This window comes from Nicotiana tomentosiformis, chromosome 2 (assembly GCF_000390325.3).
Source record: "Nicotiana tomentosiformis chromosome 2, ASM39032v3, whole genome shotgun sequence".
Lineage (NCBI taxonomy): Eukaryota > Viridiplantae > Streptophyta > Magnoliopsida > Solanales > Solanaceae > Nicotiana > Nicotiana tomentosiformis.
The window spans coordinates 99,156,396-99,173,170 of record NC_090813.1 but is presented as its reverse complement, the minus strand read 5'-3'; the positions used below and the strand labels follow the sequence as shown (position 1 = coordinate 99,173,170).

The 16,775-nt window shown below is 36.8% G+C and overlaps 1 protein-coding gene across 1 annotated transcript; it reads right to left on the bottom strand.

Annotated features, from left to right (window-relative positions):
* Positions 1–953: 953 nt before the first annotated feature.
* LOC104107708 (uncharacterized protein At3g27210-like) lies at positions 954–4,262 on the bottom strand. The gene is made up of 3 exons (XM_009616583.4): positions 3,853–4,262; positions 1,998–2,078; positions 954–1,621 (listed from the first exon to the last, which is right to left on the bottom strand). The coding sequence occupies exons 1-3, from the start codon at positions 4,052–4,054 to the stop codon at positions 1,197–1,199; spliced, it is 708 nt and encodes a 235-aa protein (XP_009614878.1). The 5' UTR covers positions 4,055–4,262; the 3' UTR covers positions 954–1,196.
* Between the last annotated feature and the right edge of the window lie 12,513 nt (positions 4,263–16,775).

Here is a 16,775-nt window from a genome sequence, read left to right as displayed (position 1 = left end):
TTTATTAACGTGTAATCTAGTAAAATGGTAACATGTTATCACAAGTTTAACTACACTGATAGTGATAAAAATCTTTCGTTTTTGTAAGTGTATATAATAAAATATTTGGCTGTTGCTTGGCTTCTACTGTCAAGTTGTGAAGGCAGCCCATACTATACGAAATAACAAGGGATATATAAAACTCATTGAAAGGGTGACGCAATTAATACCAATGCTAGCTGAACTTTTTTATTAGATGGAACAAAAAATATATCACAAGAAAGAAAAAGGAAACGGAGTTCGGATTATGTTGCAATCGGCAAATGTCCATACGTCAAAGCAATTGTACCAGGAGCCATAATACATGGAATCCGTTAGATATGGACTCATGATTATGTAACTTTTAGGACACAATTCACATTACGAGAAGTTCCCAAGATTAAAACCCAGTACACATAAGACACAATTACAATAGTAACAATAATAGTAATGAAAATACTAGGAAAATGATGGGAAAAAATCATATGAAACTTTTGGATGTTTTTACTCTGATCAAATACCCTGTTTTACTCAACAAAACGAAGTGCCCGAATTCAACGGGGATATTAAATTATAAGGACCATGTTAAACCGAGTAAATATTGTCCGATTTCTGATTTTCTCAATTTTATTTAAATTAATGGTTCCAGGTCAGGCTCGGACCCTACCAAGCAAGGAAGTTTTGATGGTCAGAAATTAAGGCAATGAGGTAAGAAATTCTTTCGGGCAACCCCCCCCCCCCCCCCCCCCCCAAAAAAAAAAAAAAAAACACACACAAAAGGAGAAACATGGCATAGTTTAAATAGGTAGTTTCAAAAGAAATGATAGTGGAATGGTACATTTCAACAGGTTACGTCCCACCTCCAGTGCCATGGCAGAAAGAATTGCCTTCTCCCGTAGCAGCAAATGAGAAATGTCAATCAGATAACAGAGGACTGGAAAACATATACGTATAAGGACAACGCCCAGGTTAATTAATTAACAAAGCTGTTCTCTATAGCTTTATACAGTACTTAGTAGCAATATATGTTTGTGTCAATGCACGCCTGATCTCACGGACTTCAAGTTTGGTTGACCACTGATGGTCAAATTGCACATCTTAAAAGTCAAAATGTACAGAACTCCAGATGCACTTGCACATACATACATAGAGAACTTATGAGAGCCAGGTTGTAGTTATTAGCTGATGCTATGCGTTGGAGGACTCATACTCTTCCTCCTTTCCCTAAAGCTGCCACTTCGCAACCTAGGAAGACAACATTGTGCTGACCTCGGTGAGTTGGCCTCAGTTTTTAGCTCCCCATTAGGGGTTCTCTTGCCACTAGACACCGGCGCATATGGTGTGCTAGATGTGGATTTGGATGGTAGCTGTAGATCAGCAGCAAGTCCATTTTGGTTGCCTTCAGCATCTTGTTCATTGGGATTCCGGTTTCTTGAGCTTTCTTTGAAAAGCTCAAGTAGATTCTTCCTCTTATGTTTTGGAGAAGATTGCGGTAAAGAAGCAGGAGGTCTTTCTACAAAAGGGGTTCTATTACCAGCCAAAACACCTCGATGCACAGGCGTATTTCCACGTGAAGGAGTGTTTCCAAGTGATGGTGTAAAATCTGCATTTAAGTCAAGAGAGACTATAAGATTAGAAGCGTGAATAGAAAGTGGCTGCTAAGCAACAAGAACAACTGTTCCGAACACTTCAATCCCTATCTTTGGTGCTGAGATTCCAATTCTTGCTGAGAAGCATGTTGCTATCTTCGCAATAACTATTTAGTTGGTGAGCACTTTCCTTAAACAAAAAACTCATGTAGCTTCATAGTACTAGATTTTCAAGATTGGATCTTCTCCAATTGACTTGTCAGTCATTACTGGTGATTTAACTTCAACGCAATGTTAAATAGGGAATTTTCTAGTTTATGAATATAGAAACACAAAAAAAAGATGGAGGGAGATTATGGACAATCATCAGATATTGGAGGTTCCTCTTACCTCCCTTAACGCTAAAGAAGTCGTCGTCGCAATCTGACTCCAACCAGGCCTGGGAATCATAGAAGGCCTCCTCTTTGCTACCTAAAACAAAGGAATGCCGCAGGCTATCAGATAAGATGAAATGTATACAGATTACAAATTATAATGACAATGCACAATTACTTGATCACGATATATCCATAAACACCCCTGGCATATAAAAATATTGAAAGCTTTTTGAGAATACTAGAGAAACAAAAGAAGAAAACTGAAAGAAAGCACATATTATGTCCTTTTGATCATTCATTATTCCACCACAATCCCAAAACATCACATTCAAAATAAATCCATCCATTTCAAACAAATAAGAAACCGGAATTAGTTAGGAACTTCTATTAGCAAACTAGCAGGCATTATATCTTCACTGTGAAAAATTGCACAAAAGTTTGTTTGCATAGATACACAAAAACAAAACTTAATTTACAGTAGAGAGTGCTCATATCAGACAAGTATTGAAAACACAAGGCAATGCACTGGGATGCTTGAAAGTAGTCAACGTAGGACCCCAACTAAGATAATAAACTCGCATGACTAGAAGGGAATTACATGTAAGGCCACTGGCAATATGCAACTAATTTTTAGAGGACTATCCTTCAGCTACTAAACAAGAAAAAGTCTGAAATAAACACAATTTGACATGTTAATCTCAACAGTGAGGTTAGCACAATGATAATATCAGATATGCAAACTCATTGTTCCTGTACCTTGGTTATTCTTTATTGACGACAAGCTCATCTTCATCAAGTATAAAGAATATTGAAAATGACTCTGCAATTGAATTATTCATATTAAGTTACGGGATGTTTTTGTTTTCCTTATATTAGTTAGGTGAGGTTTTAAGTTGTTCTATGAGAGGTTGTCTCCAGCAAAATAAAAAATAGTAGTAGTGCCATGACTACATGTGCTGCAGATGGCCCCATCAATAAAAGAATTTTGCCATTGCACAAGATTTTAACAATAACTCGTTAGTCAATCTTTCCTAATTGCAAAAAATTGAATGGACAGCTAATAACAAAAAAAAAAGGGGAAAGCAAACATAACTTATTAAAATTGTAATTTTCAAGCCACAAACTTTAACTGCTTTTTTATAAAAACAGTTAAATCTCGGTTTCATTAGCGACTAATTTGAAACATAATCATGAGCATCATGTCAATCAGATCGGTGTTATCAAAGGCGAAAAACGCAAAAAAGCTATAAGGTATGTTGAGGCTTTATCAGCAACCCGCAAATAAAGCATGGGTATTAATATAAAAAAACGCGCAACTGAAAAAAGTAAAAATATGTATATACAGTCCAATGCCAATATTTATAAGCATGAATAAATGAAAAAAATTATGATAAAATGAAATATCAATGGTTTAGTGTCGCCTTGTCAAGATTACAAGGAAAAGTATGACTTGAGTCTTGATGCTACACTAAGCGTCAGCAAAATAAGACAAAGAGCTTAACATATTTTGATCCTCGAATTAAGTGCGCCTTTGACAACTGAATCAGGTTAAATAGAACACCTCTATAATTTTCTCAAACATAGAAAAACCAGACTAACAATTATATAACAAACTTAAGAAACTAGCGTAAACACCAGACTTACTGAAAACTTAAAACTTGAAAAAATTGTTGAGCTTAGCAGGAAAAGAAGCAATATCACCCTTGTTTTTTTTTTTTACAGAAAAACCACAAAAAGCGGTTAACAGAAAGTGAATCAACGTCAAAGAACAGAACATGCTTAAACTAGAAGACCGCGCATACAACACCGAAAAAAAGCCCAAAAATAATTGCGATAAAAAACGAAAGGGTAAAGCAAGAAGATCGTACCATAGTCGCTAAAACTGGTTACTGGCACGACTGGCGAACGTTGAGGTTTGAGTTGAGGATCAGGGAGTTTGATATCACCATTATCAAGAGGTTTATCTTTAAGGGGTGATGGACTGACAAGCTTGTCATTTTTAGAGGCAAAAACAAGACGGAACTTCATCGCTGATTTTGGATCTTTATGCACTGAAGCACATGAACCCATTTCTAACACCAAACACCCTTTAATTCATCACCAATACTTTTCCTGAGAGGGGAAAATACAGAGAGTGAAGTAAAAGTGAGAGAATTAGAAGGGACAAATTGGGGGAGAGAAGAGCAAAGGGCGTGGTGTGGTGCCTTAGCGTTACGCTTTGACAAAGAATGGACAATTGTTGAAATCCCCAATGAGCAAAATGCCATATGCCAATTGTGGGGGCTTTGAATACCAAGTTATCGTAATTTGTAATAGGCTCTAGGAGGAGGACTCTGAAGTGTGGGTCCTACTTTAAAAAGTTTTGTATTATTGAAAATAAAATAATTTAATTAGATTTGGCTTTTCTTACGAGTTCATAAGTCATAACGTGTTCCCAAGAAATATTTTTATTTAAACTGAAATATAGAGTATTTACTTTTATAAAAATAAAAATAAAAATAGGGTCGTGGTAGGTTAAAGGAAAACAAAATAAAGAATGATTTGATATGAATAGAATAAAATAATTTTATTAACCAACTAGTGCCCATATTCAATAAAAAAAAAGATGATTGTACTTTGTGGATATAAGATACTCCTCCCGTTTCAATTTATGTTAATTTATTTCTTTTTCAGTTCATATAAAAAATAATTTATTTCTATATTTAAAAATAAAATAATTTATAGATATACAAAATATGTGTTCCATTTTATATCATAAGTTCAAAAGTCTTTTTTTCTTTTTTAAAATCTGTATTCACTTAAATAAGTTTGCATAAATTAAAACGAATGAAGTAATACTCCCTTCGATCCACAATAAGTGACCAATTTGTCTTTTTTATTTTGGTCCAAAATAAGTGTCTATTTATATAATCAAGAAAAAAATTAATTTATTTTTTCAAAATTACTCTTATGTACGTATCCTTAAAAAGTTTTATACTCCTCACATTAATTATGATGCAATATTTAATTAAATATAGTTTAATCACACTAACTAATTTTGTTTAAAATTTTATATTTTTTTAATAAGTGTGTTTATGATAAATTAATTATTTATTGTGGACCGGAGATACTAATATATTAATCATCTGCTGCTCATAATTCAACACAAATAGATGACTCCAAAAAGAATAGTAATTAAAAAGATAGTGGAGAGATTTTGGAATTTCACTTTCTCTGTCTCGCTTTTCGTTGCAAAATTGTTCAATTCTGAGTAGCGATTTCACGTGGGCCTAAAGCTCCGTGTTTGAATTCTCTCTCCGTCCAATTAGTTCTGCTTTGACATAAACTGTAGTTGAAATCATTATTTGCAATCAGTGTTTTAAAATGTATTTTCTGAGACTCTCCCGGGGCTCTTCTTTGGGCGGGGCAATTGCAAAACACCCTGCGACTAATGTATGAGGCTTAGTTCTGTAAGGTTTACGCATCAAACGTCCGACCGTTCGCCCTAAACACGCCTAACGCCCAACGCTCGGAGCTCGCCTAACAGTTCTAACGCAAATTACATGTCGAATTTCCTAATTAATATCGTTGACCTTCAAAATTCTTTAACAAATTAATGGTAAAAGTTCTATTCATCGATAGAAATATGAAGATTGAGCATAACTCTAATAATGAGACATAGTATTGCGAATTTATATCTTCACTTGTTATTGGTCGTGTCTTAGTTCATTTGTCTCTCCTTATTATACACTTTTATTTTGATATCTTAAACTAATTTGTATTTATTCATGAAGGAGTAATATTTTAATTATCGTACTAATAAAATTTTATTAATTATTTACTTTTAGGAAGGTAAAATGTGGAGTTTGATAATTTTTTTTAAAGAAATTATAAGTTTTTAATTATTTACTTTTAGGAAGGTAAAATGTGGAGTTTGATAATTTTTTTTAAAGAAATTATAAGTTTTTAATTATTTAAAAGTTAAAGACGTTATACGTGATTTGTATGCATTAGTTATACTTAAGAATTATGCTAGATATTTATTTTCTATGAGTTCCTTTAATTTTCTTTTAATTTTTAACTTTTAATTTATATTATATATTTTTTTGTGTTATTATGTTATTTTGTTAATTTATAAATTAAAAATTTTAAAGATCCATGGGGCTTACCCCCCCCCCCCTCCAGGCTTACGCCTAGCCCCATATCAAGTAAAACGCCCCGCATTTTAAAACATTGCTTATAAGTAGCGTATAATAGATTGTTTGACTAGTTTTTTGTGGGGATGAAGCGCGCGCGCACACACATACATACACACACACACACACACACACACACGACATATATATATATATATATATATATATATATATATATATATATATATATATATATTAATAGTTTTTTCAATTTTTATGTAATTTTACATGTTTATAAATATTTACTGTCATTATATTATTTTATAAAATATTAAAAATTAAATACCTATGGGGCTTACGCCCCATGCCTCGGGACTTACGCCTCGTTGAGGCATATGTAAAATGCTTTGCCTTACGCCCCACGCCTTTTAAAACACTGTTTGCAATAAGTAAGAAATTGTTTATTTCTTGAATTTGAGTTTTCCTTAATAATAAAAGAAAAAAAATAAATGATTACTCTTTTTATTTTTTTTCATTATTAAATTTAGTTAAAGTATTAATCAAGTGAGACATTTAAAAAAGATAAATATTTAACAAATATTATTATAGTTAAAATTGCTAATTTTTTATTATAAAAGAGCATAACCTTAAAAAACAGAAACTATATAATATATATTGGATTAAAATTGTATTGTTACATCAATTATTATTCTTGTGATGAAACTTTTATCTCTACCCCCAACTCGTACTCTACGACCAAACTTATGGCCACGTAAAATGTTATGATTACCTTTTCGTTCTTATCACCAGGCAAGAATGGCATCATTATTGAATGATTGACTCTAATCTTTTTAGGCAAAATACGATAGCCATGTGAAGAATCCATGCACCAACACTAAATTAATTTACATTATTATCAATCAATGCACTTAAGGAATCTCTTTCCCGTTTCCAATTCTGAATGGGATAATTTACCTTTTTCTAGTATTTAAATATATCGCCTTCTAATATAATATAGAACGAAAATTCTTTTAATTAAAAAAAAATCCCGTTTAAGGTCTTAGAATTTTACGGGATTGTCTTAGGCTCACAGCTGTCGATGTTGCTGTAAGATTTCTTTGTAATATGAGTATTATTTTCAGCATCACACACAACATGGACATTAATATATTACGTTGTGTTAACGGCGTGAAGATTAAGACAGAAAAGGAATTTAGAGACAACTGTTCTTGACCAGTTAACAAAAAAATCTGAAGGTTGATTTGGTCGTTTGAACATTCTTTTGGGGAAATTATTTGTAGTTTCTTTTAGAAAAAAGGTGTGTGCTTGGCTGTAATAGTTTTTGTAAGTGCTCTTTATAAAGTAAGTTAGTATTAAAAAACACAAACGAATTTTAAAGTTTACATTTTCAAGTGAAAATGGTAAGGGAAAGTCAATACATAACAATAGAATGGCGTTGGATGTGCTATATATCAATGAAATGATTGAATGGATACGTGCAAGTCAAAAGGATAGGTGCAAGCCAAACTATTGATCTGAAATTTCCTGGAAGTTTTCTTCTCTTTCTTGTAGTATTTTCTCGTCATAAATAATTAAAAATATGTGCTATTCGTGCAAAACATGCGTCAGATTTAACCACTTAACACACACAATTCGAACGCGCAAAATCGAAAGTATCTAACTACCATATCCTCACTCGAATTATTTTTAATTGCGTGAACCGTTCGGAAAATATATTTCCTTTTTAGTTTTTTACCTCAAGTTCTGGCCTATGCTAATGTAATGCTCCATCTTTTTCGTTTGAAATTTTAAATCCATTAACTGCCTTTTAATTTGCACGTTATCGTAATATAGTTAAGGTTGCGTCTAGCTAACTAAAATGTGCTTACTGTTTTCTTTTTCAAAATAAAACCACGAAAAAGTGGTTAGTTCTTATTGATCAAAAAACAGAAAAAGAATAAGGAAAATGCTGATGGGCTAGATACATTAATGGTGGAGCCAGGAATCCCAATAAGTATTTGAAGTTCTTTTGACGAAGGATACATATAATTTTTACCCTATTTGTACAATAAAAATTTTTGACTAAAGAGATTCAACTGCAAGATACAAATTGAAAAAAGGAGCTAATTTCTCTCAAAACTCTCTATGTGTAAAACATTATATATCGAAATTTAGCTAATAAACTTCGAGCAATAATCGTATCCGCTAGGAGTGTGCATTATTTTGATTAAATCGAAAATTCAAACAAAACAAACAAATTTTAATTTGGATTAGTTTTTCGGTTTGAGAAATTAAAATTTGAGTTTCTTGGTTTGGGATTTAGAAAAATAGAAATCGAAAAATCGAAAAAATCAAAATATTTAATATTTTATGTAATTATATATACGTAAATTTTATTTTTATTTAACATATATCATTTATAGAAGTTAGAATTTGAGAATTACCCTCTCAAGCTTTCTTACTTACTAGCCTCTTCGTATTAGGATACAGAACGTCATATTATTTACTAAGTAGTATGCACACCCCTACTATCCGCGTAATAGTATGTAATCCCTGCTCGGGCCATTATTATTTTGCATGTTATGGCGAACTATTTTTCAAATTTCGAATAGCATAATGAAAGAAATCGGTCTTTTTTGTTAAAGATACAAAGGATAAAGTAAAACATAAAAGGATTGATCCGGACCAGATAATAGCTTTATTTTCCTTTTCTAGGAAGAGCCATCATTTACGATTCATGAGGACAATAAAGCATTAGCTACTATTTCAGAATCTATGTTTATACAACATAAATTAACATATTATATTGTAGGGATAGCTAACCGAGAGAATACAGTAATATTTCATTTCTCAACGTTGACGTGAATTACATAACTATTTACCATGCTTATATCAACTGGCAATATTAAATTTAGCGTTCATCCTTTTTTTCCCCCTTTCCACCTGACAGTAACTTTCAAATTTATATTATTTACCTTTCCTAATTAACTATCTCGTTCAGAAGCACCAAAAAAGAGTAAAACGAGCACGGAAAATATGAAAGTTAAAAGTTTTTTTTCACTAGACTTGTTTACCCGTAAAACGGTACAGTTTAATTTATACGTGATTTATAGATAAGTGAATCGATTTGATCGTAGAATGATAAATAAATTAGACAAAAATGTAATACTTAGCCTTGAAGTTGAGAAAAAACAACAGAAATCGTGATTCCGGGAGCAGAGCTTCCGGAGACAGTAATAACAATCTAAATGAGCAAGAACGTAAAATTGTATTGAGTTTTGAACAGAATATCTTATATGCTTGTCAGAAAATTCGTGTCCCCTACAATGATTGGGGATCTCACTATTTATAGTTGTACCTAAGGAACAAGGTCCTAGGATCAAGCCCCTCTTAAATGACAATTACGAGGGTCATTGAAAAATGTGTAACGGTAGGCAGTGAATGGCATATTCTCTATAATGGACCGTGCACTTAATGCTATAGAATATTCTTTATTAAGTGCTACCGGGTGGCAGGTGTTTAGTTCGCCTTTATGAATACCATTCTCTTCGAGATCGTTGTCTTCGGACCCGACTGTTATCTATCTTTGGCTCCACGTGTCGCTTTCTCATGCGATCATTACATATGAACATATTTTAACCCATACAAATAGTCCCCCTACTTTACGGTGGCATAACCTTATGTCCACGGAAAGTTAGTACAGATACCCTTTTTGGCGAAAAATTCTCTAACCCCCTCTGAAAAATTTCTGACGGTTGATTAGACGCACGTCTCTCCGCATTTAATGCCCCGAACACGCGTCACCCCACCTCACGATTCAGCACCACTTATGCCGGTTATCAAGGTAATTATGACCACAATTTTAGCCGCTTATTCTCTTACTTATACACATCAAACTTCTTCATTTACACTTCATAATTTTACAAACTCTCTCAAACTCAACTCATATTTGTCTTCAACTTTCTCTAACCTTCTTCTTTAGAGAAAATCCTTTTCTCCATTCTGATAACAATGGCTTCTTCTTCCAGAAACCCTGGTTCCTCAAAGAATAAAGGTAAAGCTGATGATGATGCTCCTCCTACGGTGAGCACCATTATTCCAAGAAGTCTTGTCACAACTAAGGACTTCGAAGAGAAATATCCTTCCACTAACCCTCGCACATGGGCTATTGGTGTGTATCCGTATTCCGTACATCTTTCCAGCATTCCCGCTGTGAAGGAAGACTGCCACTATCATGATTTAAACATTATCGCTCCTGACCTGGCGGAGCGATTAACATTACCTAAGAAGGGTTTCACGTATTTTTATACGTATCCCTTCACTTTGGGACCGTTCTCTTTGAGCGGGAAGCTTGACTCTTTTATCGTAGAGTTCTGCATCCGTTACCAGGTATGTCAGGCACAAGTAAGCCCTTCTGTGTGGAGGACAATTGCTTGTATTCGGCGTCTATGCCAGGAGACGGGCGAGGAGTTGACCTTGGCTCGATTAACGAACCTTTATTCCCCCAAGATTTTTTGCCGGGGAATGATAAATTTCAGCAAACGTGGCTACCATGCTCTGCTAACCAGCATGGATGATGACAACAACTGTGGGTGGATGTAACGGTTCGTTGTAGTTTCCACCAGGGACATCATTCCGGTCACGACTCCATCCTTTCTAGAATTGTTGAACCAGACTCGTAAGTTCATCGTTTGTCTTTTCTTCTAGTTAAAGATCACCCCATATTGTTACTCATCCCTCATCTTTCACTTTTTTCAGCAACTCGGTGGACTCCACCGAGGGTTGAAGGCTTAGACCAGTGGGTCCAAATGATTTTGAATGTCACTACGCCTAAGACCCACACGTGAAAAGAACTGGCCCTTAAATATGGGTGGAAGGCCAAAAATCATAGTAGGTTGAACTCATCTTGTTTTTACCTTTCGTATAAGAAAACTGATTAACCTTTTTCTCCTGTTGAATTCAGGTCTACCCTAAGGCTCAGTTGTCGTCTCCGAGAGGATGTTTTGGCTGATCTTTCAGACGCGGCGAGGCTGTTGCAGGAGACCTTTGCCCAAACGGGTGTAGTCGGTATTGCATCCGGTGCAAGTGCTTCTTCTTGGAGTCCCCGATCGGAGAACAAGCAAAACAAAAGACGATGCTCCTCCGCGGCAGGGGGAAAAATAGAAAAACAAAGAATGCAGCGCCCGAACCATCCCCAGATGTTGTGGTGATGAGCGTCGCGCCCGAGCTGGCCACAGACACTGTAGTGATCGACGATGATAGAGAAGCTAGTGATGAGGAAGCTTCTCTACATAGAAGATGACGACCTTCATCAGCTCAACAGAATGCTCAATCTGTTGAGCTAGTTACACCAACCGAGGACGATGCCTCGGCACTCTTAGGGGGGTATGATATGGTGGAAAATACTAACCCTCGCTTCTGAGTCCCATTTGTCATGCCCGGTACCATGAGGATGAGTATCGGGTCCCTTCCATCTTTGGTTGATGAGCAACCAACCATTAGCACTGCATTTGTCGTAGCTGTTTCTCAACCTACAACGCCATCAGCTTCATCTCCTTCTTCGCCAACTCTGCCTTTGCCACCAACAATTGCTACATCATCTCCACCGGTCGTAGTTGCCCGAGAGGAGGATGTCCCTCTTCCCCAGTCCCCAGTTCATGGATATTTGGGGCAAACTTATGCTGCTCCCTTCGAAGATCCCCGAAGGAGGAGAAACGTCACCCTCTCGATTTCTACTGGATGCCATCTGCTGTCCCGACCGGTGGAACTTGCTAATTATCTGAAGCCTATGGATCTTAGAAAAAGATAGGAATAAAATACAAACTCTCTCAGGAGAGTATTTGTTGAATAATGCTGTGCACAACGCAGCGCCATTAAAATATTTGTTTTCTTTGTTGTTTCTTCTATCGTTGTTATGGCAAGGTATTGCGTTTTGTATTTCTGTTTTGCACGCTAACTTACTTGCTCCCGAGGGCCTTCAAAGGTTGATTCTTGATAAGGAGGAACTTACCTCCAAGCGGGATCAATTGTTGGCCAAGCAGGATCAGGTTGCTGCCTACCTTCTAGAACTAGAAGCACGAGCTGTTGAGGCTGCTGAGTTGGGGGCTCAGTTGCAGTAAAGCGAGCAAGAGGTAGTGACCCTTAGCTAAGAGATCGTCCCGTTACGGGTACAATTTGAAGAAGCTAGGGCTAAATGGGTTGAAGTCCATAATGTCATCCTTGCTTCATTCGGTCGCGAGGCTGCCTCTGCTGAAAGATTGAGTAATTTGGAGACAACCTTAAACTCCAAAGCTGAAGAAGTTACTGTTGTCGAGGAGAAGTATACCCGATTGGAGGAGAGATGTAACGACTTGACCGGTCGTTTTGAGCTCTAGCACGTCGTTCAGCGGTTTGAGGCCTTAAGCAGCTTCAATTCAGGTATTATGACTTGTACGTGTGGTCGGAGTTGAATTTCGGGAAGTTCGAAGTTGATTTGGAAAGAAAATTCTAAATTCGGAAGCTTTAAGTTGGAAGAGTTGACTAAGGTTTAAATTTTGAGTAAATGACCTCAAAATCTGGATTTGAAAGTTTCAATAGGTTTGTATGATGATTTCGGACTTGGGCGTATGTTCAGGTTGAGTATCGGGTAGTCCGAGATCATTTCAGCGCTCATTTTGGAAAGTTGGCATTTTGAAAGTTTAAGAATTCCTTAAGTTTGGATTGAAGTGGACTTTGGTGTTATCGATATCTGTTCGGGATTACGAGCCTTGGAATAGGTTCGTATCGTGATTTGTGACTTGTGCGTAAAGTTTGGCATCATTTCGGGATGTTTAAGTATAATTCAGACGCGTTCGGTAAAGTTTAAAGTTTGTAAGTACAAAGAAAGGTTTCGATCATTGGTTCATAATTGTGATGTTGTTTAGCATGATTTGAGGCTTCGACAAAGTTTGTATTATGTTTTAGGATGTGTTGGTATGGTTGGATGGGGTCCTGGGGGCCTCGGGTGTGAATCAGATTGGAATTGGGTTGAGTTTTGGACTTAAGGAATTGCTGAAGCTTAAGGCTTCTGGTGTGATCGCACCTGCGAAGTTTATGGCCGCAGGTGCGATACCGCAAAAGCGGCCAAGGGGTCGCAGAAGCAGTTCTAGCTGAGTTGTGCAGTGGTCGCAGGTGCGAGGGGGATTTTCGTATCTGCGAGCCCGCAAATGCGATGAGGCTCCGCAGATATAGAGTTGGAGAGGTATGGCCGGCTTCGCAGAAGCGGATGGGATCACGCAGGTGCGGAAGTGCAGAAGCGAGGGGAGGGATGCAGAAGCGCCCTCACAGGTGCGAGCCTTGGGTTGTAGGTGCGTCTGGTTGGGGCCTAAGTTACTTCCGCAGGAGCGAACATTTTTTCGCAGAAGTGGAGTCGCAGGTGCGGCTGGGGTGCCCGCAGGTGTGAAGACGCCTGGGCAGAATATATGTTGTTCAATCAGGATTTTTGCTCATTTCACTCATTCCTCTCCTGCTTGGGCAATTTGGCGGAGCCAACTTCATCATCTACCTTGAGGTAAGGAACTTCTACACATTATGAGCCAAGTACACGAGTTATATATGGATTCAAACATGGATATGGATAGAAATTTTGGGATTTTTGGTAGAAAACCTAGAATTTAAAATTTTGAATTTTGACCACGAAATTGGACATGGAATAAGGAATAAATTATATATTTTGGTTCGTCACGTTATGGGTAATGATTATCTTCAAGAATTTTCGAAATCCGGACACGTGGGCCTGAGGGTTGACTTTGTTGACTATTTGAGCGGTGTTGGGAATTGTTATAAATTGTTACATTATACACATTTGAGTATATTTTTATTGATTTACACATTGTTTGACTAGTTTTGGATCGTTTGGCTTTGAATTGAAGAGTTAGAGAGGCAGTGGAGCCGGTTATGAAATTTCAGAGCGAGGTAAGTCTCCTGTCTTACCTTGTGAGGGGGAAACTACCCCCTAGGTGATGTAATTGTTATGTGGTACTAGTTGTGGGTGTTACGTACACATGAGGTGACGAGAGTCCATACGTAGCTAAAATATGTTTATGTCCGGGTAGACTTAGGACTTTATCATGTAATATTTGAATTGTCTTGACTCATTTTGCTAGCTTAATTAATTGAAATAACAATTGAAATTGATTTAGAAATATATATATATATATATATATATATATATATATATATTATGCCGAGCTTTATTACCTTGAGTTGTTGCCAAGATATTTGATAAACGTAAAGGGGTATATTCACTATCATGCACGTATATCTGTATTGTAAGCACGTGCCTCGTGATTTGATAAGTTTCTTCCTTTCTTGTGGAGCGGGCCGAACGCCTCAGCAGTATAATAGATGCATCAATGGTTCGTGCCGCTCGACCCTCGGCAATGTTTACATTATTCTTTATCAGGCCGTACGACCTCGGCATTACCATGCGTTAGATCGCTAGCAGTCCGAATATTCACGAGATTATCTTTCCATTGATGCCTGGCATTTCATATGGTATTCCTTATTCATTTGATATTGGCACTTGATATTTTCCGAGTTGTTGAGATAGAATACGAGATTGAGAAATTTATATCGTTAAAAGAAATTTTGAAAGATTATGTTGGTTACCGTTTATTCCATTATTACTGTTGTGCTTCATATCGGTTTAGGATTTAGCATACTGCTTTATTGGACCTCTAGTAAGTGTCGATGTCGGCCCCTCATCACTACTTCTCCGGGGTTAGGCTAGATACTTACTGGGTACGCGTTGATTTACGTACTCATGCTACACTTCTGCACTAAATATGCAAGATCTAATAGGTTCAATTGGTGGTTATCTTGGCGCGTAGGCGCAGCTGTTGAGGAGACTTTATGTTGATATGCATTCCAGGCTATGTATCGCAGCCCATAGAGTCTACATCGTACCATTTACTTTACCCTGTCTTATATGCATTTCAGACAGATGTTGTATTATTATTGTACTCCTTAGTAAATACTCATGCAATTGTGACACCGGGTTTTGGGATGTTCTAGATATTGTTGTGATTTTACTTAGCATTTACACACTTTTATTATCTATTCCATTTAAAGTGTAAGTTTTCATGCTTTTAATGCGTTGATTTCTTTATCTAATAAAATTCACAATTTTGAAAATAATAAAATGCATAATCAAGCTGGTAGTTCACTATTTGCTTTCCTAATGGCGATGTTGGCCGCCATCACGGCCTATAGTGAGTTTTGGATTGTGACAACTTGGTATCAGAGCTCTAGGTTCACTTGGGTCTCACAAGTCATGAGCAAGTCTAGTATAGTCTTGCAGATCGGTACAGAGACATCTGTACTTATCTTCGAGAGGCTACAGGGCTGTTAGGAGCACTTCCCTTCTTTATTTCTCTTCGTACGATTTGATTCCATTAGAGCTTATGCCTTCATTTCCTTCCTACTCAATCTTATGCGACGTGGAGTGCTTGTTATCAATTCGGCATCGAGGAGTTGTAGTGGTACTGTAGACGTGGTGCAGGATGTTTCTCCCAGCGTATTCGAGCTAGTTATTATCGTCGTTTTGTGGAAGAGGTTCTGTCGTTCCAGCCCTATATCGGTATTGCCTATGGTTTTAAGGTTATGCATAGATTGTTATGATGTTCGTGCGTTGTTATCGTGCTTTGTTATTGTGAATGGTAGATTGCTCATTTATGGGTCGCGACAGTGGATGACCCGAAAGGATATTTTCTCGGTTCATGGTTTAGAGGTTTGGCATTTAATTCCAGCGGAGGAAAGGCAATCAGACTATGGATGTTCAGGCTTTGGTTGATGGAGTAACGAGACTTGATATTTTTTAGCATGGTGGAATTCTCACGTGTGATGTGATGTCAACGTCCTTATTTGAACGCATTAAGGTTCGTCGGTGTTATGATCTTCTTGATTTGCCTTCGGAGTAAGGTGTTGTGAAATGGTGTCTGAGAAGCGGTGTCACAACCCAATTTTCCCTCCGTTTGGGTATCGTGATGGCACCTAGTCTTTGGGACTAGGTAAGCCTAACAATAATTAAAACAACAACATTATTTAAATAGAATCTCTTAAAATTCCCAAAACTGGTAGTACAAGTCATAAGCTCTACAGAGTGTTTGCTAGAAAACTTTTAAATACAACTGTCCAGAAATAAGAATAAACAGTGCAAAACGAAAAGTTGAAGGTGACTCTGAAGCGTGCGAACGCAGCGGCAGGTTTACCTTGAGTCTCCGCAGCAACAGTCCACATAGCTAGCTAACGAACAAATACCTGGATATGCACAAAAAAAATGTGCAGAAGAGTAGCATGAGCACACCACAGCGGTGCCCAGTAAGTATCAAGACTAACCTCGGTGGGGTAGTGATGAGGAACAGTCAAGACACTCACTGGTCTAATAAACTAAACAGGTACAAGTATATGAGCAACAGAAGTATGATGTCTACATAAAGACTATGCAATATGGCTCACAGTACAGTAATGGTAATAAGGAAGGAAACAACCAGTGTCAGCGAAATATCATGAAAATGACACAGAAAAATGAATGGAATCCAACCTAAATCCGGAATCACGAATACAGCAAGGACAAGTAATAACGCAACAACTACAACCGCTTTTACATCGGGTTTTAGCCAACAACTTCACGAGGTACCGAACCTCGGACAATTTAC